The following is a 25690-nucleotide window of genomic DNA, read 5'->3' as shown; positions in this document are numbered from 1 at the left end:
TAAAAACATGGCGGACGCTTTTGGTGGTGATGATATCTTTTCTGTTTTCGAAGATAATGCTAGCTCAGAAAATACCAAAGGAAAGAAAAAAGACAAGAACAACGTAGCTGGTCCGTCCACGTCTACAGATGCTCCTCAAACTGGTGAGAAAAGAGATTTCAAACCAGACGTTATCGATCTGGTTTTGGAGGAATCGTCGAAGAAAGCGAAAGTTGATGACTTAGAAAGGTATGGGTTCGCTTAGATCGTGTATTTTCAGCACAGTCTTGGAATATTTTTAATTCATAATTGTCATCTTTAGGAAGATATGATATTGATTCGCCAGGCAATGTAATATTTTGCTCGTAATGTGTATTGATACAGGTGTATTGTAAACCCCGGGATTGTAAACAAAATTGTGGTGCCATTGACGATCAAATTTTTCAAATAGTAATTACGTAAATATCGGTAATGTCAATGCTTAACCAGTCAAAGAGTTAGTAACGGCAGTACGGCTGGGTACATTTCGTTCTGTAATCGCACGAGAGATGAAACAAAATCTGCGCGATCGTCCAAGTTGTTTAATCACGAGCATTCCTAATTGACGATCCTTGAGTCGAATGCTCTTGATAATGCAAAAACTTATAATGCTGTGAATGTTCTGAATGTTCTTTGAATGTAGACTTTGACATTTGAGAGATTAAAAAACTGGCAGAAACGTTTTACAACCACTAGTCATTTCTTTGAAATATGAAAATAGAGTAACGGTTATCCATTAAGAAATTTCCGTTTATGATGGTACAAAACAATCCTAAGCAAAGTTCTATTCTTGATGGCAATTTTGTTGGTGCCGAGATGGTTTGGTGGTGAGGTGACTAGATACTGCATGACTAAGCCCTGATCTGATTGAACCTTCTACCCGCCGAACCCACGGCCCTAACCCCCCCGCCTCGCCTCCCAGGCAACCCCCCAGGCCATCCCCATGCATTTGAAGTTTTTAACATACTTGTAATTTTACCTCAGTGCCTCTCTTGGTGAAAATAAAAAAGTGTCAATAATTATTGCTCGACAAAAGTGACAGATTTGCCCATTAAATGCCCTTCCCCCCAAAATAAATGTTTTCATGTTTTACTATAAATATTGTGATTCGAGAGACTGAACTATGTGAGTTGATTCATAACTTTTCAATTCTTTTTAATACATAGTTTGCTGGAGACAATACCTCGTGTACAGGTGATAAATGTTGAAACCATAGAGGCTTGTACTCATGAGGTGAGTTTCAAGAATTTTGGAAGATCAGCACTTTTGTACTTTCTTAGATACTAGAATAAAATTAATATCCAATTTTACATACAGTTAACTCAACATTTTACAGCCCTGTCGCGCTCTAAGTCAGGGTAGAGAGGCCAAAACCAATTAAATTTTTGCTTGTATTACAAGAAAATGTACGTATGTTTATGTACGTTTTGTAATAGGTCTTTTTTCCTTCTTTGTGAGCCCTTGGGAGCCCTTGGGCTAATTATAGTGCGGTATGTCCCGAAAAAGTGCAGCAAAGCCGCTGTCTGGTAACAACGCTGTTGACTGAGCACAGAATTTCTTTTAGGCAAGATTTTTGAATTCAAGTTATTTGCTTCTCACACATTGTAACAAGGGACAAGTGGCTGCTTTGCAAAAGTTACATGTAGCTGTGCTATAGAAGTTGATCACTTTGCAGTGATTGAATAGATTTACTGAAATAAAATTGTTTTACTGCAGAGACTCTAGTTATTGGTCATTATTATGAAGAATAATATGATGGCTGCTTGGCAGGAAGCCTAATAATAAAGGTTCAACAGTCAGAGGTATCAACCTGTCAGTCCTTTATTGTTTCTGCCAGTAGCTTGCCGCTTGCTGTTTCAAAAATTAAAGTCACTGCAATTCCAAAAAATTCGGATGAAGCAATTGCTATACACATGACTGTATGTACTTAAGTGATATGGGGAAGGGATCAGGGGATGTTTGCATGGAAGAAACAAGAACAAGAACACGAATGCTGTTGTTAATGATTTTTCATCCCATTATTTTGTAAGGTGGCAGTTCCAGAAGGATGTGAGTATGTTCCTTTGGTGCAAAAAGCCAAAAAGCAAGCCAAGGTAAGCTACATGTACGGTAGTTCAGCGTGATAGAACCTCCACCACCTATGGTGCAAAATGAGCCAAGTGGCCCTAGCCTGCGAACAGCAGTCATTTCTCCTTGCTCATTGCTGCTGAGGGATGTTTATTGAGGAGGAACGTCTGCGACTCAGCGACAGAAATTCCATACTGATGATGCAAAATCTGTCTGGAATTCGGTCAGAAGCGCTAATATGTTGACGGAGTAGTTTCATTGTTGAAGCTATTGTTTACGAATAACAGACAAAAGATAAAAAGCGGCAAAGGTCAAATGTAAACACGATGAATCTCTAACAAAACAGTCAACATTTGTGGAATCTAGTCTTCTCTAGAAGAAGCATTTGAGTTTTGCTGGAGCTCATTCGCAGATGAATACAACACTTTACCAAAATTGACCAGGAGAAACATAAAATTGAACAAATTTGCATTTGGAACCCCATGACTACCAGATTTATTATGTTAACATTGATTGACGTCATCAGTATGGAATTTCTGCCGCTGAGTCGCAGACGTTCCTCCTTGTGAAATGTCCCTCAGCAGCCATGAGCGAGGAGAAATGTCTGCGGTTCGTAGGCCAAGTGGCCCAAGCAAATTAATGGACTACTGCGTATTACCAGATTTTTGTCAATAATAATAATATTGTTTTGTCATCCTGTAAATATTCCATCAGCGGCAGAGCATGCAAGCCCAGACAAGGTATTTCCAGAGCCTGAGCTCTCCTTGACTTGTATCTCTCGATCTGGATAGAGACCTCTGGTCTGGTTTTGCCTCCACCAGAGTCCATGCATTTTGCCAGAACCTTGTTAATCAATGTGAAGCAGAATACGTACAATGTACAACATGTCAGTGCTCAACACTAATGCTAGTCCACTAGCCCAGGACCAGTGCAACTTCATGCTGGGCTTGTAGTAAATATGCACTCTTCCTAGCCCTTAGACTGGTTAGTTTAGTGGACAAAATAAATTTTCTACAACAATACAACTTGGGAAGTTTTTTTTTCTAAAATGCTTTATCAGTAGTTTCTTTCTATATGAAAAGAAAAAGAAGTGCAATATAAAGGTTTCAACCAGTTTGGAAGAAAACGTATCCTTGACTGCAATTCATTGAAGAAAAAGTGCACTGCTGTCAGGAACTGGTGTGGTCTCAAACAGTAGTGCTGAGAGATTGTTGTCTCAACCTGTTGGACTGTGTCTATTATTTTTAGGAATATCCATTCATCTTGGATCCTTTCCAGAAAGAGTCACTAAAATGTTTGGAAAACAATCAGTCCGTTTTGGTGTCTGCACATACATCAGCTGGAAAAACAGTGGTAGCAGAGTAAGATCACTTTCAAAAACTTTTTTCATCTGCAGGGCCAAATTTTTCAAACCTTTGGGAGGCTCGAAATCTTTGGTTGATACGTGCAAATTAAAAAACAAGGCTATTACTGTACCTCTCTTGTAAGCAACTGCTCCGTGCTTCCTTGTCACCCCACCCCCTTTCAATACAACCCCATGTACAACAAAGATTTTTTTTGTAGCGAAACAATGTTTTTGCATGTGCATAATTATTGCACTGTTCTGTGCAAACTAGATTTTACAGAAAACATGAATCAGTATAAGGTTCTACTTATGTAACTTTTCACCTACCCCTCCCCAACTTAATATTTTGCTTTATGTAAGAAGTTACAGCTATGTAGCTGGGTACATGTACATGTAAGTGGGCAGTTTTAGAATCTTGTACTTCCTGAAAGCATGATGACTCATTGGATAATTCTTTTTCTTCTTCTCTGTTTCCATTGCAAAAAGCAAACTGAACATAATACAACAATTTTGCAGAAAGAGCATAAGTTGTTTTTTCAAGTAATGTTTTCCTTGGTTTTGCCATCGTAGTTGCTAAAAGTCACTTGTGTGATGAAGCAAAATGTTACAGTGATTTTTTGTTTATTCCTCTATAAAAACAAGAAAAAGACAATTACTGAGAAGTACCTCATTTCCAGAAAATTCCCATAGGAAATTACACAATGTAAGGTGTTCCACTACAAGAATAACCAGTAGTTTTTTCTTACATAATGAAGCGGTATATGCTTTTGAATGGTGGTGATCCTAGCAATCTGACTATTGATTATTCTTTCTGTTATTGTGATTAGGTATGCAATTGCCATGTCACTTCAAAATAAGCAGAGAGTAATCTACACCACACCTATAAAGGTGAGCACATGGCATACATGTAAAATGAGGGCTGTTGCTAAAATATTAAGTTGCTGGGTTAATGCAAGTAGTAGGAGGGGGATTGAATGGTCAGGAAATCCTTTTGCAGTGGCAGATCCAGGAAAGGGGCCTGGAGGCCTGCCCCTCCCCCTATTTTTAGACCATACTGAGGCCCAAAAGGCTGAAAAAACATTTCTTGGAGACTGTCCCCACCCCCTTGCCTCAAGATCTCGAGGTCTGGATCTGGTGCTCATAGAAGCTGGGGAAAATCCATGGCCCCTGCATCTTAGTCAGCAGCCCTGGCAATGATTCAACTGGATAAAAATTTTGATAACATGGAGAGATGGCACAAGAAAGCTAAAAAAAGTAAACTCCAATGTTATAGATGGTACAACTGAATAATGCACAGCTGTATTTTCATGTAAATCAAATAAGTAATACCCAAAATAATATTTTGCCTTTTAAAGTCTGTTTGCAACATTCTTTTTAAAGGCCCTCAGTAACCAAAAATACAGGGAGTTGTATGAAGAATTCCAAGATGTTGGTCTGATGACAGGAGATGTCACTATAAACCCTAGTGCCAGTGCTCTTGTCATGACAACAGAGGTATGTACCTTCTTTTTGTCATGAGTGTTCTTCAGAAGCTCCAACTACAAGGAAAACCCACTGATGCCTATTTATATTCACGACTAAGAGACAGGAATGGGTGTGCAGCTCAAACTATGGAGCCTGAGTGTTTAATGCCGTCCAAATAACATACAAAGTTCAACAACATAACTAAAGAATGGTATACAAATATATCCTAAATAAAGTCACTCAGGCTAAACTATTCATGTGCGCTGCCTGATAGGAAAACCCAAAAACCCAGCGGGAAAAAATTGGGAATGTATTCCCCAACCGATGCGGTCGCACAACCTCTGGGGGTTAAAGGTAAAAAATCAATCCATAGATGAATAAAGTAAGATATAAATATAAAAGTTGATACTTGGGGAGATGAATACATCACAACTGTCAAAACCTTGTATACCTAATAACAATAATAGTTAATTAACGCCATAGCGGCTCATGTGCGTTCATACCAATAGGAAAGTATTTACATTCTCTGTCACTGCCACTATGTTTAGCTCCGCCAAATGTAAATACATCTCCTTGTAGTCATCACAGAAATACAGGCTACTATCAGAATAACCTGAGATCAGGCTCTATTTTCGTTTCGCTTGAAAATTACATTCCGGTGGGCAAGGCGAAACGAAAAGAGAGCCTGATACAAACCTTCTACAAAATGTCTGCTGCCCACTTTTTTTGATTGATTGACATTTGTCGAATCAGCCAACCAAAATTACTTCCATTGCTTGTTTATCTAGTATGCAAATTTTTCGCGCATGGGAAAAATGCAGACTGCCTGACTTAAAAAATAGCTTTTATCTGTTAATTTTTTCAGCTAAAAATAAAACAGTCAGCACAATCACATTTAACTTCTTGCGAGATTAAGGGAGATCTCGAAGGTTATTTCTGTTGGCGTAGAAGGTAAAAAGTTTTCGAAAAGATGGTGACACGATAGCTATTTGGCTAGGCGCGCTTGAATTTAAAATACTGAAATTTTTATTTTTCTGTCGCCTTAATATTTTCTTCAGCAATTTCCCCCGATTTTCAGTACATAAATCTTTAAAAACAAAAGCAAACAGCCAACGAGCAAGGACACCGGTTTTCCTGGTTTACTTTTTACAAAAAGCGAAGGCAAAAAACCAGTCTGTTACGTTAAGCCACCAGCTTTTATAATAATGCCTACACTGAAAATTCCTTGAACAGCAATGCAATATTTTTTGTCTAATACTTCACAGTTGGCGATTTAGGTTTCTTTTGCAGTGAGCCTCCGCTTGCGTACCACGTTCAGAGAAGTCATTCCCGGCTAAACTTTCAAATGAAACCAGTTTTAAGATGGACAGTATTTTGATTTGCACTCGTTTGTTGGTAAATCAAAAGGCACCTTGTTAGCGGTCAACAACTTGCAGAGGGATTCAACTCCGCGATACACTCACTTTCCGTAAATAAAGCAAATCCTGAGAAGATATGAACAACCATATGAATTTTCTGAATTTCCATGGCACATATTAAGGCGTATTTTCCTACCATAAGACCATAAAACAATAAAAAAGACAGCAAAATCGATCCTTCTCTCCGCCGATGACGGATCATTCACGAAAACAACCATGTGAGGAATAAACGCTTTTTACTGCCGGCGTTTCCGACAGCCAATCAGATCTTGTGGCATTGTTCTAACAGCCAATCAGCGTTACGGCCAAAATCTGGCCGTAACGAGCACAAGCGTGAGAGAGTTTGTATCAGGCCCAATTTAGCGGTAGCCATTAGAGAGAATGTATGAGAGCCGCTAAAATTGGACCTGACCTCAGGTTACTATCAGAAAAGAATTTGTTACAGGTAATAATCTATGGTATTTTTCTCAACTCTTTTGTTCGATATAAACAGCCATAATTAAGATAAATAAGACCTGTAAAATAAAGCAAATTTAATGTGGTTAAATGAAGGTGCCATAATATCATCCTTGTCGCTAAAATGCACTATGCATTTGGTCACACTAAAATGCTTTTTCCAGCTTTCTTAAAATGAACATTCCCCATTCAAAGTCAAACGCCTCTCCAAATGTAAAAATGCACCTACCCTACTTGTGGTGGCGCCATGTAAACGGCACTCTGCAGCTTTTGATCCACCTACTTGAATTGTTTTCTTCCTTTAATTTACACTTTTAGACGATTCTTGCCTTATTTGTACCAATAAGCTGTGAAACTAATTTCCATGTCCTTCTTGTTCTTTGTTTGTAGATTTTGCGAAATATGCTGTACAGAGGTTCTGAGGTAGGAAGTAGCACCGTGTGGAAAAATTAGGATAATTATGTAGAAAAAGTGTCCTTTTCAAGAAAGCAGCATAATCGGGTGGTTTGAATGGACTGGTTATCTAGAGTTCCATCTACATTAATTGCTAATCACCTAATTACAGTACTAGCAGAAGTTTTTGTTAACTTTGTTTTTTTGTGTCCTTTTCATGTACATGTAGCTGATGAGAGAAGTGGCTTGGGTTGTTTTCGATGAAATTCACTACATGAGAGATAAAGGTAAGTCTTCAAAGCAATGCCATACATATGATATTAAGTAGCTTTGCTACGGTTTAGATACATTGCATCCTGTTGTGGGTCAAATTACTACCATGGTAAGTCATCACTAGGGAGCTTAAGCAATGGCGATAGTGATGGTGACGGCTAGTGGTGTAACGATTAATCAAATTCTCGATTAATCGCGATTATGAGCATTCAGTTCAATTCACAATTCTTTGCTTCCATGTTTCGATTTTGCTTCGATTTTTGCATTCCTTTCCACGGTGCCCTCATTGAGTTATTATATTGTAAAATCAGAATCCAGAACTCTTTAAAATGTGTGTTTTTGATTGACTAGTAAAGATGATAGCAGTTCATGTACCATTTTGTGTTGCCTGGTAAAGATGCTGTCCTTCAACCACCCCTTGAGAATTTCCAAATGAGGCAAACCATCTTTGTCAGGTTCTCAAACATGGCGACGAACCAAGCGTCTGTGAATGCTCCTGTCCCTGTTACTATTCTCAATTTGAGGGTTTAGGGTTGCATGTTGTTAACATTACACGTTATGTGATAAGAATTAAGAAACAATCACATACAGTTGTATCAAATCAAAATAATCAAAATCGAAAGACAATAATCGAAATCAAATTGAATTGCAAGGAATATGAATCTTTACACCCCTAGTGACGGCAATGAGAATGGCAAAAAAGCAATGGATTTCAATTGGCAAAACAACAAACTCTGCACATGCATCACACCCTTTTGTACATTTCTTGGCCATTGCTGCAAAATTACATGTACAATGTGAAAGTGCCTAATTTCACATTTTTGTCAAGGACATGAACAGAAAACAACTACTTTTTTTCCTATTCCTGTAGTTTTACTAGTAATATTTTTGAGAACAATATTTTTTTCATAACCTAAAACAAAGAAAAACAAAAATTAAACTGGCTCATCGAATTGGAATTTTGAAAGTGTAGGTTTTTAAGGAGAGGGGAAAACCTGAGTATCCAGAGAAAAACCTCTCGGAGTGCTCAAGGGAGAGAACCAGCAACAAAGTCAACCCACATGTGGCATTGACACCAGGATTTCAACCCGGGCCACATTGGAGGGAGATTAGTGCTCTCACCACTGCTCCACCCTTGCTCCCCCGCCAAGAAAATGGGCATAAAATTTAAACCAATGTAATGCATGTGTATTGATTCTTTTGATAGAGAGAGGTGTTGTTTGGGAGGAAACCATCATCCTGTTACCAGATAATGTTCATTATGTCTTCTTGTCTGCAACAATTCCAAATGCAAGACAGTTTGCTGAATGGATTTCGCATTTACATAAACAGGTCAGTCATAATGATAAATACACCTCAACTTATCATAAGTCTCTATTAAATTCATTGTGTTCTTAAATTGTCTTGCAGCCATGCCATGTGGTATATACAGATTTTAGACCAACTCCACTCCAGCATTACATTTATCCTGCTGGTGGTGAAGGACTCTTTCTTGTTCAGGATGAGAAAGTAGGTGACAAACAAATAGATGCACAAGATATTATTAGACTTTTAGACACAACTTTTGCAGTTCCAAAAAGAAAGCCTGGAAAATTTCAGGTTTGAGCACTGGGATTCAAACCTCACCAGGGGCGACAAACAGCAAGGTGCAAAAATTACCTGTCCTGTGTGACAAGCACATGTACTTAACCTCCATAAAGTGCAGTGCTGTCATTAGTTTTTTCAGCAGCCATAGAAAATAAAGATTCAACCATAACATCTTCAGAAATTTTTAGTGTCACCTTACACATGTAAGCTTCTGCTTTCCACTTTTATCAAGTAACATAAAGTGAGCTTAGCCGTAACATGCCCTACGGGTTACAGCCTTTAATGACAGCCCTGAACTGTGCCTTAGTGTTCATTTTTTTGTATTTATTAATAATAATATTACATTGTAACAGTTATTGTTTTACTTTTTAGGGAGAGTTTCGTGAAGAAAATTTTCAGAAAGCCATGGCTGTAATAAGGGAAGGAGGCACTGATCCAGGTTCACAAAGAGGTCGGAAAGGAGGAACTAAAGGTATTACCAATCCAGTTTATGATTTGTGCATGATTCTGGCTTTGTCACTGTTGTACATGTAGTTTTTGTCCCACAGTGCTGGTTTCATGTCAGCACAACTGGTAAGGATGGGGCTCTATAATGTGGCAAAGAGGCTGTTGGAGCTGAGAACTACAGTAGAGTGCAGTCTGTAACCATGACAACCCTGAGAGTGGCATCCACTAAGCCACTGCAGTGATTTTGTTACCTTTGTGCGCTGTGTCCCTGATACATGAAAATCCCCAAAGAGACAAAATAATTCATGGCATGCGTCCTCTAGGATGCAAAGAATGATCAATCGCTTTAAAGATTTTTTTGGTAGAATATCCTGTTTGTTTCATTAATTCTTTTTTCAGTGAGCTGTAATAAAGAGTTTTGGCATCTGTCTCCAGATTAACTATCTGGTTACATAAAGGCCCAAGCAGTTTCAGTTAAGAACTTCTTGTTTTTTTAACTTGGACTCATTGGTTATGGACTGGGACTCACGATTTTTCACAAGATGAGTCCCAGGACTCACTATAACTATTTGGTAATGAAATCACTGCACTGTCGCCCTCCAAACCAGTGGAAACTTGACTTACTTACATGTGTACTGTATATCTACTAAAGGGTTGGGAGGGAGCAAATCATTAAGAAGTGTGAAGAATATAAAGTTGAAACAAACCTCCATTGACTATTGTCGCTATTTTGTCAGAATGAGTCAATTACCTTCCAGCAGTGTGATGCGTGGCCTTAATAGTAAGAGGAATCATAAATTCCCAATTCAAAGGCCCATGTGAAGCTGTTTAACCACCCCAGTTGATCCCAAACAAATAGCTGCTGGCCAACATTGTATTGAGTTGAACTAACAGAGTGGCATATTGTAAATTTCATGTAGCCATGTGAAGTCACCTGTTTCATAACTGTTAAATCTGATTGCAGGTCCCTCAAACTGTTTCAGAATTGTGAAAATGATTATGGAGAGGAATTTCCAGCCTGTCATTATATTCAGCTTCAGCAAGAAAGAATGCGAAGCCTATGCTCTGCAGATGTCAAAACTGGACTTTAATTCAGGTCAGAAACCAATATCAAAGATCAGCATCTCATTTCTCCTTTTAACATCACCAGTGAATATAAAAAGTGAACATAATTGAATATAAAAGTTGAGAGTCAGAATGAAGGAAACCATCAAGAAAGAATAGATGTAAACAAATTATAGTTACTTTGGTAAGCACTTGGGGCAATAATTTTGCTTTTGTGGAAATTAAATGGTTTGAGCCTACATGTAGGTGTCGTTTTATTAATTTTTTTATTTAATATTAATTATTCGCTCTCAGTTCTCAGCCTGCGTCTTAAATAATTTATTGGTATTTTATTTATGGTGTCTTAAAAATCTTATTCTTTTTTCCTCATTGTTAATATTTTTTAGCTCAAGAAAAGAAATTAGTTGAGGAAGTATTCAACAATGCTATTGATTGTTTGTCAGATGAAGATAAAGCACTTCCTCAGGTTAGAATACATGTAATGCTGGATTGTTTTCCATAATATTAACTTTAATAGCTGAATGTTTCTACCAGCATACCGGAAAGTCATTAGATAGCCGTAGAGGTCTAATAATTTAAGTGGTCTCGTTTTAGGATTTCATTCAGATTAAAAGTTAGAACTTCCTTTATTGACAAATAGGGGGAGGGTCTTGTGGGATCTAATTCCCTCCCCTCTCCCACAAAAAAGAGAAAGAACTCATAGTTGGAGAATTAAGCACATGTAATTGTTTATTTTAGTAAGTGTTACAAAACTCAAACTGTTGTCACTGAAGAATTGCATATACAATGTTTTGTGGCTTACTGTGGATTTAAGATTTAAGAAGCAAACAAAGTAGAATTTTACCACAAACCACATTCATTTGATATGTGAAACTAATGCAATATTCAATTTTATTAATTTTAGGTGGAACATGTTCTGCCACTGTTGAAACGTGGCATTGGTATCCATCATTCTGGACTCCTGCCTATTTTAAAAGAGACAATTGAAATTCTCTTTTCGGAAGGTTTAATCAAGGTTGGTCAGATTGATTTGCATTCTATATAGTGATAACCTCTGACAATGATCCATTACTAGCATTCAGAGAGCTGATGCTGGTCAATGCCATTGCTGAATAAAGACAAAATGTTTTACAGTTCAATTCACTTTAAATAATTCTGACTGGTTGAGAGCTATGTTATCTTATGGCCAGCGAGCGTTTTCCGTTGCTGCCCCCCGACTATGGAACAAGCTCCCTTTGAAATTTGAGCTTGTTCTGATGTTAATCTTTTTTAATCTAAGTTGAAAACGTTTCCTTTTAAAAAGGTATATGACATTTAGTTCCATCATATTTCTTTTTGTTTTCTTTCCTTTTTAAGATGTGTATGCTATAAATTTCCCAATATGTACAGTAGGGTTATATGTAAGCTTGTGATTAATGATATTCTTAAGTCCTTATTTACATTGTAAAGCGCTTAGAACAGCGATGTATAAGCGCGATATAAATTCCATTATTATTATTATTATTATTATTATTATTATTAAGTTCAATAAGAGTATAGACCGTGAAAATGGCTTAATTTGTTTTCTCTTTACCATACGCACAATTTTCTGAGAAACTTCAATGGAAATGGATGTCATAACTGTAAATGTTATTGTAAAAAACAAATCAACAACAATTTTCCATGGTTTAACTCTTATCGACCATAGACATGACATCAAAATGTTCAAAACTTTGCAGTGAAACCACTTGCTTGTGGTTCTTGGTTCCACTTGAGTTTTGAACATGTTGACATCACTTCTGTGGTCGATAAGAGTACAGACCGTATGTTAATGATATATGAAATAAATCAGATATGACCTGCGGAAATGAAATGAAGATGAAGAAATGATCGTCACAGTGAACGCAATTTATGCAATTGTGTGAAGAAGCCTGAAAAAAAAAATTCAGGACTTCAACGGGGTTTGAACACGTGACCTCGCGATTACCGATGCGATGCTCTATCAACTGAGCTATGAAGCCACTGACGTTGGGAGCAGGTCAATGGTGGGTTCATATGTTCCCGTGAAAGAAATGAGCGTTAATGATATATGAAATAAATCATATATGAACTGCGGAAATGAAGTGAAGATGAAGAAATGATCATCGCAGTGAACGCATAGAAAATTGTTGTTGATTTGTTGTTTAGACACAAATCCTTACTGTTCTTCACCTTTCCATTTCCAGACCAAGAAAAACAACATTTTCAGTTGTTGTTGATCGATGTACAAGTCATGACATAATTATTTCAGGCTTTTTACTAACTAAAAGATTATTTTGTTTTTTTCTTCTGTCAGGCCTTGTTTGCTACAGAAACATTCGCTCTGGGTCTTAACATGCCTGCAAGAACTGTTGTGTTTACAAATGCTCGCAAATTTGATGGAAAAGATTTCAGATTTGTTAGTACCACTATTTTAATAATTTTGTGCAGTCATTGTCATTGTTTTTATCGTAATAATTAATATCCAAATTAATGGTGGGTACAAGAGACTTTTTATGTGCAGTTTCTGGTTCAAGTGAAGTCTTTATAGCGACTTGGGGGAGTGTTTCCTAGCAGCCTCTCTGCTGTTGGCTCTGGGTCTCAATGTGCCTTCAAGGACCAGTTGTGTGAACAATAATTGCTCAGAATTTTTAGGAGTGACCCATGACTGGGTGTGATCATTTTCTTGCAGCCTTTGGCTTTAGAAGTCTTGGCCTAAGGCCAACCCTGAAGCATCCTGCCTCACACAAGATAAAACCTCTGGCTCCCAAGGCGGATCTGGACTTACTCTATTTTTTTGTTTGGTCTTTAGATAACATCTGGCGAATACATTCAGATGAGTGGCAGAGCTGGAAGACGTGGTATTGATGACAGAGGGATTGTTATTCTTATAGTAGATGAGAAGATGGGACCGGATGTTGGTAAAGGACTCTTAAAGGTATCAGACAAGTACAGAATACTGGTTAACGTAATTAATTTTGTGATACTCAACAAGTCATGGAGTGCACCTCACATATTATGTGAGAATTTGAAGTTGTTCTTTTTAACTTTTTTTAGGATTTTGTCCATCTTTTTAACGCACACTACAAGAATCACGTGTCAAGTCTTGGGACTGAATAGTAGTTTACGTTTTAGTGTTATTGAATGTACCAATCATGAATACAGTCAACAGGCAAAGGTTAAAATGAGTCATTGCTTTTAAGCTTGATCTGTAATCCTCTAAAGCTAATCATCAAAAATTTTCAGAGGCAAGGTTTAAGTTTCAGCAAAAAAGAACTTCCTTTTAACTTTAATAAGCACTTTTTTCGATACATCTCATGTAGACATGAACATCTTGATATGAATGAGCTAATTTTTGTGGGAAAAAAGGTGATGATTCTGTGTAGCTGTTTTAGTGGTACAAATGTTCCCAGTAGACTGCTATTTAGTAGAATCACTTGCAATACTCTTGAAATCTCTTGTCAGACAGTTGTATTTAAAGATAAAATGAGATTGTAATAAACATGTAAATGTTGTAGTTAATTTTTTTATCTTAGGTTATTGATATTTTTTCTTTGTTTCACCTTCATTAGCATACATTACCATACTCAAAAATAAAACAAAAACAAAAATTACCTGAGATAAAAAATTAACTACAACATAATTCTGAAATGGGAGATGAAGGTTCTTTCATTAATGTTCTTTGTTTCCTGACCAAGGGCCAAGCAGATCCTCTTAACAGTGCATTCCATCTGACATATAACATGGTGCTGAATCTGCTACGTGTGGAGGAAGTTAATCCGGAGATCATGTTGGAAAAATCTTTTTACCAGTTTCAAAACTATGCTTCAGTTCCAGGCATGATTGACAGTAAGTGTGTTCAACTGTTTTGAAGATTTTTGAATGGTGGACTTCTTGATTTTAATTTTTTATAAATGGTGATGAGAGGACAGAATAATTGTAGTTTATTTTGGTTCAGTAACTTCTTTCCAATGTATTCTTTACTGACACCTCAGCCGGGGGTTAAGCCCTTGGGCCATATTCCACCTACATCTTACAAAGCACTTGTCTTTAAAGCTAAGCTCATATCCTAAGGAGTTAGATTACAGAATATCACAATAATTTTAAAGACCCTGGATAACACTGAACGTTATCTTTAAAAATAAATCTCTTTTCAAGTCAGATCACAGTTACCTACAGGTTGTATCACAACCTCATAAGATATTACAGTTATGAACTTTCAGAACAGTTAATGCCTTAACCCGTTAAGCCCCAATATCCACATACAAATTCTCCAAACTGATCTCCATACATTTCCTTCATGAATGAGTTGAGAGAATTTGAAAAAAGATCAAGGCATTTCCCCTTAGATGATCATTTTATTAATTCTCATAACGTAATCTCTTGACATTGTATGGATATCGTTAGGAGAAAATTGACATTGGTCACTATTGGGACTTAAAGGGTTAGCATGTACTGTTAACAGCTCACTAAATTAAAGGCTTGGATTTTATATTTATTAGCAAACCAAAAAAACCTTTAACTACAAAACACTGAATACTGTCAAAAAATACTGAATACCAAATGTCACCATGTACTGCTAGCACCATAGGATTTCATGTGTCCTGATCTGAAATTATTTTCCAGAACTAAGAGAACTGGAAGTTAAGAGGGATGCATTTGAGATCCCCAATGAAGAATCTATCACAGCCTACTACAAAATAAGACAACAGCTGAAGAGACTGGGAAATGACATGTTGGTGAGTATCTGATTATCCTGTTGTCAGAAATTTGTAAGGGCTTTACTAAAAGGGAAATCTCTTTGATCTTTTGCTTCTTTTTTTTCAGAGTTTTATTCACCAACCCAAGTTTTGTCTGCCATTTATGCAGCCTGGAAGATTAATTCAGGTAAAATAGTGCAAAATCTTGGAGTGTATAAAGCAAGCACAGAATAGGTCATGAGTCGTGGGATAGTATTCTTCATTTATACATGGTGTAAACCTGTTCTTTAATAACAAACCTTTAAAAATCTCTAAATCTTTACTATTATACAAGTAAACATTCCAGTATTTAGAAGAACTAAAATGAAATTTGATAATTAAAAAGCTTAAAGTACAATCTACATTAATTTGTATTTATAAAACTTGCTTTAAAACGTACTATGTTAGAGGGTAATTGCTTTGTGTGGGTACTTAAACGTTTCAAAGATTCTTTAACTCTTAATGTGTTCTATAAATCTGTCATTGCACTGAAAAGCAATTGCTAATAGTTATTAATTCTTTGCATTTTGTTAATTTACAACGCATACAGTTCGTACTGTTCAGTATCATGCATCTTTTTCACTAGATCCTTCACTTCTAAGATGCTAAAATAATGATGAAAATTTAATATCACATCACCTTTCACAGGTTAAAAGTAACAGCGATGACTTTGGCTGGGGTGTGGTACTCAATTTCCAAAAGAAGGCAAATCAAAAGGTAAACAAAAAACTATGCAAATAAGTAAAGAAAAATTGTCTCTTGGATTGGCAGTCGCTTATGGGAGGTGGCTTCTTACAAGAGGTGGTCCCACGTGGAGGTTCAACTGTGTTATGCAATTAGTGGTCAGGGAATTGAACAGCTAGGAGCACTTTTTGGTTCTGTTTTCCCTTTGTTTTTAGTGAAATTGGCTGGGGGGTGGGGAGGGGGGTGGGAAATTCCCTGCCTTTGGCCTTAGTGGTAGTCCTTCAAGTAACTGTTACTTCAAACTGTTTCTAGTGTTGAAGTTAAAATCATGATATTAATTTCTTCTCATTTTCAGTTTATTTCAGTATTAATTGTAAACCTGATAAAATATATAGCTGATTTGGGGTGCTGATGATTAAAAAAAGTGTTTATAGTTTAAAGGCTTGTTTATTGTGGAAAGTGCTCTTAGCTTATCCAGCTAGTTTATAGGCACTCCACTCAAATACTTAGAAACAAATAATTCAAATACAACATAACAGGATTAAAAACCCCAACTGGCGGGAGGCAACCAGTTGGCTATTTACAAGGGTGGCCGAGGATTTGAACTCAGGATGACCAAGAACAAATCCAGCAAGTCGCCAGAGTGGGACATGAACTCGGGGCCACCTGATTGCAAGTCCAAAGCGCTGACCACTTAGCCATGCTGCCTCCTTGTATTTAACCCTTCAAGTCCCAATAGTGACCAACAGCAATTTTCTCCTAGTGACATCCATACATTATCATGAGATTAGTTTATGAGAATTAATAAAATGATCACCTAAGAGAAAATACTTTGATCTTTTATCAAATTCTCTTAACTAATTCTTAAAGGAAATGTATAGAGATCAGTTTGGAGAATTTGTATGTGGATTTTGGGGCTTAAAGGGTTAAGCCTTAAGCCTTCTTCAGGTTAGACTTTCATTATGCTTGTACCATTACATTTTAACAGAGTGGTCCAACCCAAGGAGAGACTCTGTTTGTTGTGGAGGCATTACTGAATTGTTCTAGTAAATCTGTCAAGTCAGCTGATGGAGAGACACCTCAGCCCTGCAGACCTGATGAAAAGGGAGAAATGCAGGTCAGATACTAGCCTGCGTAGCAGGCGTCGAAAGGGGGATGGGCACTTTTCTTCCTCTCCCCTCCCCTTTCTTTTTTTGCGCCTGCCATGCAGGCTATTCAGATACTGTAAATCATCATGCACCCGTAAACTCACCGACTGTTCATTGACCAAAAACTGGACTTCTTAAAATGCTGCAAAACTAATAGTACTACCAATTAGGTCAAGTGGTCAACAACAACAACATAACTTGTGTAGTTTTGGTAAGTCTGCAGGTTAAAACGACCCTGGAGTGTGACCATTCAAATGAAAACTGCTGAGAAGTATTATCCTTTGGTGCAGTTACTAATGCCATACGTATATCAAACATTGTTTTTTTTTTATCTTCTTTATATATATTCAGGTGGTCCCCATCTTGTTAAATCTTGTTAAAGCCATCAGCAGTGTGAGGTTATACATCCCTAAGGATCTGAGATCACTTGACAGTAGGCAGAGTGTCGGCAAGTCTATCAAGGTCAGCACATATATGTATGATCAGATTGAAATTTTCAGGAATCAAGTTGTAACGGTATTTTTGCGCTGTCATACATTCGCCCCATATTACTCATCCCGATTAGGGAATCCGGGAAATTTTTGTGTGTGTAATCCAGAATGCAGGAAATTATTTCCTGTGCAATCCAGAATCCAAGTTCCGCTGACAAGGAACCATAATCCGTTACCTGGAATTCCGAATTCACAGCATGGAATCAAGAATTTGATTACCTTAAGTGGCGCGATTATTTATTTATTTATTTATTTATTTATTCAATGCTTACAGGAAGTAAAGCGTCGCTTTCCAGATGGCTTGCCTTTGCTCGATCCAATAGAAGACATGGGAATCAAAGATGATGGATTGAAAACTGTTATACGGGTCTGTATTTGGTCTATAGCATTTGAGCCTGGCTGACTGCCACAGTCGTCATTAATTGCCAGAGTATAGATAAGTTTTGGGTGTGTTTGTGGAGGGTGGAGGGGATTTGCAATGTTTTTCAACAACAGCGATCGATTGTCATTAAACTGTCGGAGAGCTGTTGGTCACTGATAAAATTTTCACCAATTTGTGATACCCTTGAGAGTTCATACTTACGAAAGTAATCTCTATTCTGTCGGCCGACTGTCCGTGAACTGCTGGACAGATTTTGGGCCAGCTGTTCTTCAAATTTACCCTGAAGGTGAGGAGGCAGGGTAAAATATGAAACAATTCTCGTTGGTGTAACTTGGTGAATAGTGGGAGGGGCGGAGAACACCGAAAATAGGACCTTCGATATTTCATCCATGGTCCTCGAGGACTCACAACAGCGTTGACACGAGAAAAAGGCGACGAGCGCAGAATTTTTGAACTTTTGTCAGCTTTTTCTTATCATATGTTGTTCTGTGTTATTTTGCCTACAGAAAATAGAGACCTTAGAGCATCGTATGTACACCCATCCACTACACAAGGATTCCTCATTGGAGTCATTATACAGCTTATGCGAGCAGAAAGCGACAGTAAGTCTTTTTCGTTTGTGTTCGTTATTGTATTATATTCTTTACACTTCTAATGGTGCCTCTTTTTTACCAATGCTGCTTATAGGGCATTTCATGTTTGCCATTAATGTTACTGGAGTACTACTTGTTCACTTACTAATATTATTAGGGTGCCAGTTAGTCTAATGTAGTTTAAACATGTTGGTCAACGATTGTGGTACGGTGCCACGTGTTGGTAAACAGTGTTTGTACTGTGTTACGGGTTGGCAAACAGTATTGACATGGGGTTACGTGGGAAAACAGGCGACTTTTCGCGACGCCACTAATGGTTTCCTCGCAAAATGACGTTTGAGGGACAAGTGCGGCAATTCCTTACTGATGACTACCCAGATCTGAGAAGTGCTTCTGATTGGTTGAGGCAAATTTTCAAATACTTTATATTGATTATGGTGGAGGATTTTTATGGCTTGTTATTGAATTTCTTTTTACTCTTATTAGATCAATGCTGAAATCAAGACGGTGAAGAAAGAACTTAAAAGAACGAGAACTGTTTTACAGTTGGACGAACTCAAATGCAGGAAGCGAGTTTTAAGAAGGTATTCATGCAACACGTACTGTAACTTTGTTCTTTTTTCTTGTTATGTTTTAATAAATTCAGTATTTTTGCTTGGGCAAGAGCTGAATTGTTGCCTGGCACAGTCTTTACAAGCTTTTTCCACTTATAGACACACTCATAATCATTACATCAGATAAGCAAACGAAAGCTGAGCTTACTTCAGCTTACGGTAGCGCATTCAGGTCTTAAGGTAAATTTCTGAGGGGTGGGGAGGAAGGGGCTATACAGACCATGGCTAAGAGGGGCCCGGCCTCGAAAGTGTTTCATCTTTTTATCCCTGCGTGCTTCAGTTTGGCCTTATAAAAAGGTGGTGGCTTGATAAAAGCTGATTATAATTATACCTCTTTTGTGTGGTAGGTTGGGTTATGCAACTGCTGCTGATGTTATTGAGCTGAAAGGACGCGTGGCCTGTGAACTTAGCAGGTTGGTCAAAACGTCTTTACAGTGCTAAACTTTAAAATTTAAGATAACATGTCCATCTCTTTCTTTAAAGTACAGTGTAGTACCTGGTAAAAGAGCTCGTGAAGTAGTTTTACTTTAATGTTCACGCCACAGGACTTTATCCACAGGCTCGAAAGAAAAAATTTAAAGGCCACTGGTACTAAGTGTCTCTTAGTAAACTACAGCTACTTGTAAAGAACTCAATAGATAAACTAGTTGAAATTACTTGTTTTAATGACATGTAGTGCAGCTAAGTATCTGTTGTGGTTCAATTTTATCCTTGGTTTTGGGGTATGGTAAGGTATGGTAATGAGTTTGAAACAAAGGAAAATAAAATTGAACCACAACATCTACTCGTAGTACTTCACCTACAGTTTGTAACCTCCAGTTTATTCATAAATACATTTGTTAAACTAAACGGCCAATTTTTTCGCGGTCAGTTAACGATGAAACTTGTTGTATTTTTATTTTGTTACTCTTGGGACAACCTTTACTAACCCTGCCTCGTTGTTGGTGTCAAGGTGTGCAGGGCTTATCAGCGGAAAGTATATTTATTTTTTTTGTATGTGTTTGGTCTGCAGTGGTGACGAGTTGTTGCTCACGGAGATGATCTTCAATGGAGTGTTTAATGATCTCACAGTTCAGCAGTGCGTAGCTCTTCTGAGCTGTTTTGTATTCGAAGAAAAGGTAAATTTGTAGAGTGAGCAGGAAAGTTATGCTTAATAGTCCGTGCAATTTGGCTTCTGTCAAATTAATTAAGGCCGGGTATCTTCACTGTGTAACGCATGAAAAAATGTTTGTGGGGAACGTTCTGCTCAATAGATGCTTTTATTTGTAAATGCCTACGCTTTTGGCTGTCGTCTACAAGGTCAAACGTTTAACCCCTTGAACTACTTTTTTGGAAGAGCTACTTTTTTTAACAAGGTTATCAGGTTGCCTTGCCGGATTTCTTAACGGTATCCATATGCCCTTAACGTTATCTATAGACTCCTGACTTTTTAAATTCATTTTCAAAACAGAGTGATGAGATGCCTAAATTAACTGAAGAGTTGGCCGGTCCTCTTAGACAAATGCAGGTATGGATACTCCACTTATTTCTCACCACTATCGATATCCTTTCTTATCATCTTTATGGTCATCATCATCATCACCATCATGGTCATCGCTAGTTCCGCCACCACCACGGCCATCATGATCGACATCATCATCATCATCATCATCATCGTCGTCACCACCACCACCACCACCACCACCACCATCGCCATCTTCATCATTATCTGATTGCTATCCTCATAATCACTCTTCTATCTTCGCTTTTCTTATAGTGACGCTCCTTTTCTTCCTTTCTATATTGGCATCATCATCTTTACTATGATCTCCGTCCTCCTTACTATGTTTATTATCCCCTCATCGTCAGTCAATTGCACGCGTTTTTTACTTCTCATCTTCCTCTTCCTGCTACTTTTCATCATCATCATCATCTCATCATTATCATCATCATCAACATCATCATCATCATCATCCTTTTTGTCCTGTCCCTAATCATCATTATTGTCGCCATCATATTCACCATCGCTTTTATCCTTTCAGTCATTCCTAGTGTCTTGACACTAAAATGTGGAAGGTTAACTATGCTATGAAATGTCTTCCTTTCCTGTAGGAGTCAGCCCGTCGTATTGGAAAAGTGTCAGAAGAAGCTAAACTTGAGATTGATGTGGAGACCTATGTAGAATCCTTCAGACCTCACATCATGGATGTAGTGTTTGCCTGGGCCAATGGCGCGTCTTTTTCACAAATTTGTAAAATGACTGACGTGTTTGAAGGTAATTACGTAGTTTCTGGTTCTTAAATATATTTCCAGAGCAGAAAAAATGGGATTATAAAATTTAAAGCGAAAAATTACTATTCATCTTAACTGGGCAATATTAAGTGATTATACTGTTGACTGAAATATGGGGGGAAACTGCTTAAAACTGTGAAAGAACGTTTGAGAAAAAGATAAGAGTGGTTTGACTTACTTGAACGTGGCAAAGATAACCAAAGTCGACTTGTGGCTCATGGAAAAGGCTTTATCTTGACGTGTCTTTTTAAGGTGACTCGACCCAGTTTTTTTTTTGGGGTACCACCCTACTTTGAAGCTCTCTGGTATCCCCACCTTTACTTTTATCGTAAGTCTAACACATAGAATGGATAACATATAGATCAATCTACAATATAACATAAAATTTTTGGCGATCGGAGTAAATGTCACGTGGTTATAATGCCACGCCCCTTTGAGGTCTGAGTCGAAAATCTGCTGTTGCCGGCATTTTTTCGTGAAAATCTCTCGGCTACACATAGTGCGCATTAGTGCCTTGCGCTGAACAGAGTTTCACCAAAATCGCAAAGACCCAATTCGAGAAATTCAGCGGTTTCCAAATTTAGGTCATAATTTATGCGAAAATGATAAGCAAACTTTACACGGCCTATATCTAGTAAACTATGAGATTCATCTCTTTATTTTGGGCATCGTTATAACAGATGGGTCCTTGCAAGTCAGCAAAACGCTTTAGGGCCTTGTAAATGCGCGCGATTTCGAGCAAAGCAAACATATAGAAATTATAGTTTTCGCTATTTGTTGACGTTTGTCAGCGTTCAAGAGTCCTTCTCACGAAAAAAGCATTTTCTTAAAAATTCGTAGTTTTTTTTCCTTCAAATTTTTTCAGGGCCACAATTGATTAACTAACTACCCAGACTCTGAATTTCATGGTAATTGAAAAACTGTGACATTATCTTCTATAAGCCCAAACTTGAGTAAACATTGAAGATTTTTAGCGTTTTGGCTGAGTTTGTGCTTTGGGAGTTGTCTATTGTTTCTAGTCTGTCATTATACAGCATTCTTGTTCAGCACGCGTGCAAAGACCGCGCTTGGCTGACTTCCCGAATGCTCACCGAGATATAATAATTTTGGTACAGTGAGACAGGCCATCGCGTGATACATAGAGGTTTAAGTCACAATTTTTAATCAATTCTCGTGCTTCTTGTGCCTTTGCAAAAAAATCAAGAAGTGCTACACACTAAATCTACTTACTATTAAAAAAATATCATTTTTTCATAGGTTTAATGCAAGCCAATAATTAAACCAAGTCGTGACGGGAATATCTCTGACAAACGTCAACAAATAGCGAAAACTATAATTTCTATATGTTTGCTTTGCTCGAAATCGCGCGCATTTACAAGGCCCTAAAGCGTTTTGCTGACTTGCAAGGACCCATCTGTTATAACGATGCCCAAAATAAAGAGATGAATCTCATAGTTTATTAGATATAATCCGTGTAAAGTTTGCTTATCATTTTCGCATAAATTATGACCTAAATTTGGAAACCGCTGAATTTCTCGAATTGGGTCTTTGCGATTTTGGTGAAACTCTGTTCAGCGCAAGGCACTAATGCGCACTATGTGTAGCCGAGAGATTTTCACGAAAAAATGCCGGCAACAGCAGGTTTTCGACTCAGACCTCAAAGGGGCGTGGCATTATAACCACGTGACATTTACTCCGATCGCCAAAAATTTTATGTTATATTGTAGATTGATCTATATGTTATCCATTCTATGTGTTAGACTTACGATAAAAGTAAAGGTGGGGATACCAGAGAGCTTCAAAGTGAGTGGTACCCCCCCAAAAAAACTGGGTCGAGTCACCTTAAGTCTCATAATTCATACGCACTCAGTGGCTGTTTTTCTTTTTGATAATTTCAACCTTTAAAACTTTCTGTAAATCACTGTTATTTTGACTGAAATCTTCCTGATAAAGATTATTATTATTATTATTATCATTATTATTATTACTATTTATTATTATAGATAATTACTAAAAGATGACCAAAGGTGAATACCCAAACCAGAAACCACTAACTACTAACTGCGACTCTGACGATCAGCTCTTGAATACATTTTCTTTTTCTGTGCTGTAGGAAGCATTATCCGATGTATGCGTCGCTTGGAAGAACTCTTAAGACAAATGTGCCAAGCCTCTAAAGCCATTGGCAACACAGAACTGGAAAATAAATTTGCAGAAGGTGAGAACCAGGCGCTCTTAAAAGCGGCTATGTCATGGGCAGGTTTCAAGTTTTTTTTTTTTAAAACATCGTCAGCTTAAAGAGACTCTCTCAGGGGTGTGTGTGTGTGTGTGTGTGTGTGTGTGGGGGGGGGGGGGGTGGGGGGTGGGGGGAGGAGGTATTGCAGTTTTAGGTCAATTCTGTGCTGAAGTTTTTGCTTAGTGCCTTTACCAATACACAAAATTCTCGTGTAGAGTTACAAAGAAGATATCAGACAGATTTGATCAGGCAGTGCTAACCATAATAAGTTTTTGGTGATAACTTGCCGCTATAGGTTTCAATCCATGTCCATCTTTGCTATCCGTTGCAACAAACAACAAGAAATAGTTTCAATACCAAAATATAGACTTGAATAACAAAACTGGACCATTATTGTTGGAACTCAATTGATGAGAAACACATTTATAGCTTTTTGGAAGATAGCAAGAAGCATGACTAGCCCTGGTATCGATATTAGTCTGACATTGCACGGCTTCATTTCAGTTGTTCATAGTAGACGGTTATAAATTGTGAACCTTAAACATCTTCTAACAAGTTTTCCAACGATGTTTTAGGTATCATCAAAATCAAGAGGGATATTGTGTTCGCAGCCAGTTTGTATCTCTGAGATATGGAGACGAAGGGGTGGTTGGGTGTCCTGTGGACGCTTCTTTACCGAAGGTGGCTTACGGCTTCAGGGCGGAAAAAGATCGTCCAAGACATCTCCGAAGTAGAAACCTCAAGGATGACTTAACCCGTGGAAACGAAAGATTCAATAAGACAAACTTTGGGCTTTTGTATCTATTGAAGTTCACGCTTTCGTCTCAGTTTTCTCTCTGAGCTGAAGTAGAAACCAGCATGGATGACTTCACTTCTTTCCCATGAGGACGAAATCTTCGATGAGACAAACTATTGGCTTTGGTGTCTATTGAAGTTCGGGCGTTTGTTTCAAAGTTCTTTCCTGAGCTCATTAGTTCTTTACTTCACTTTCTCCAGGATTACTGACTGAATACCATCTGGGGAAGAATGAAACGGTCAGACCTGGTAGCCGGGCACTTTTAGTCCGACCTTTGTACATACATTCTTAGCGGTTTTTTGAACCTCAATTCAAAGGCCGAGTTTACCCGGCTCCAGAGGAATTTTCGAACGGCTAAAAAATTGGACTGGACGTCTTTTTCATACGGAACCGAACAATGTTTTTTCACTTTTCACTTGGAACTTACGAACTAGCCTTTTTATTTGTAATAGATCAACCTGCAGAGATAAATATAATAACAGTAAAATGTTTATGTAACATAGCTACGTCTGATCTAATCATGGTAAATGCATTGTTGAATTCTGAAATAAGAGGCGACTCAAAAAAGTTGAGATTATCGTATCTAACGAATACGCAGAAGTTTGTAGTCCGCTATCGTCCACCAAAATGGTCTCTTGACGTTCTTTTTTTATGTCAATAAATTATGATTTTAAAAATGTTTTGAAGCGCTGCCTAGGACATCTAGACCATTAAGCCAAGTTTCTACGATTGCAGCCTGCGATTGCAGTCTCCTCACGAGTCCCCCAAATATGTAGCCTGTTCCAGGCTCCGAGATGGTGGTGGATGTGGAAAGTCGTTCAGTAATAAGAAATGCAAAATATACTGTCTCAGAGCCTGGCACAGGCTACCGAATATGGAGAGCTTGCTCTACGATTGCATCCTGCGAATGCAGTCTCCTTGTGACACCCCCAAATATGAAGAGCTTGCTCGCACAAATTCGTATTGTTTCATCAAGTGGCACATTTGGGCAGGATAGGCAGACTTCTAAAGAGCGCGGTATCATACCATGGGTAAGTTTGTAGTCTTTTAGCCCTGTGTGCAAAACTAAAAGAGTCTTTAACGGTGTGTCGGTCGGTCGAAATTGGCTGAAGTAAGCCGACAAGGTTAGAAGCAAGGTTGTAGTTGTAGGATTTGACAATGGGAGACAACAGTACAGAACGGGCGTCCGTCTTTATGGACCTTTAG

The 25690-nt window shown here is 37.9% G+C and overlaps 1 protein-coding gene across 1 annotated transcript; it reads left to right on the top strand.

Moving 5' to 3' along the window:
* On the top strand, positions 1 to 25161 carry LOC140921229 (exosome RNA helicase MTR4-like). The gene is made up of 31 exons (XM_073371208.1): positions 1 to 228; positions 1185 to 1251; positions 2049 to 2111; positions 3334 to 3446; positions 4258 to 4318; positions 4811 to 4924; positions 7159 to 7191; positions 7391 to 7448; positions 8642 to 8766; positions 8845 to 8943; positions 9394 to 9493; positions 10433 to 10564; positions 10920 to 10999; positions 11438 to 11548; positions 12848 to 12949; positions 13343 to 13468; positions 14229 to 14379; positions 15157 to 15269; positions 15358 to 15417; positions 15918 to 15986; positions 16942 to 17070; positions 17453 to 17563; positions 17867 to 17959; positions 18481 to 18576; positions 19054 to 19151; positions 19529 to 19594; positions 20194 to 20299; positions 20632 to 20688; positions 21273 to 21435; positions 23566 to 23670; positions 24264 to 25161. The coding sequence occupies exons 1-31, from the start codon at positions 8 to 10 to the stop codon at positions 24314 to 24316; spliced, it is 3075 nt and encodes a 1024-aa protein (XP_073227309.1). The 5' UTR covers positions 1 to 7; the 3' UTR covers positions 24317 to 25161.
* Positions 25162 to 25690: the final 529 nt, after the last annotated feature.

This window comes from Porites lutea, chromosome 12, assembly GCF_958299795.1.
Source record: "Porites lutea chromosome 12, jaPorLute2.1, whole genome shotgun sequence".
Classification (NCBI taxonomy): Eukaryota; Metazoa; Cnidaria; class Anthozoa; order Scleractinia; family Poritidae; genus Porites; species Porites lutea.
The sequence above is the reverse complement of the archived record's forward strand: the minus strand, read 5'-3'. Positions and strand labels throughout refer to the sequence as shown.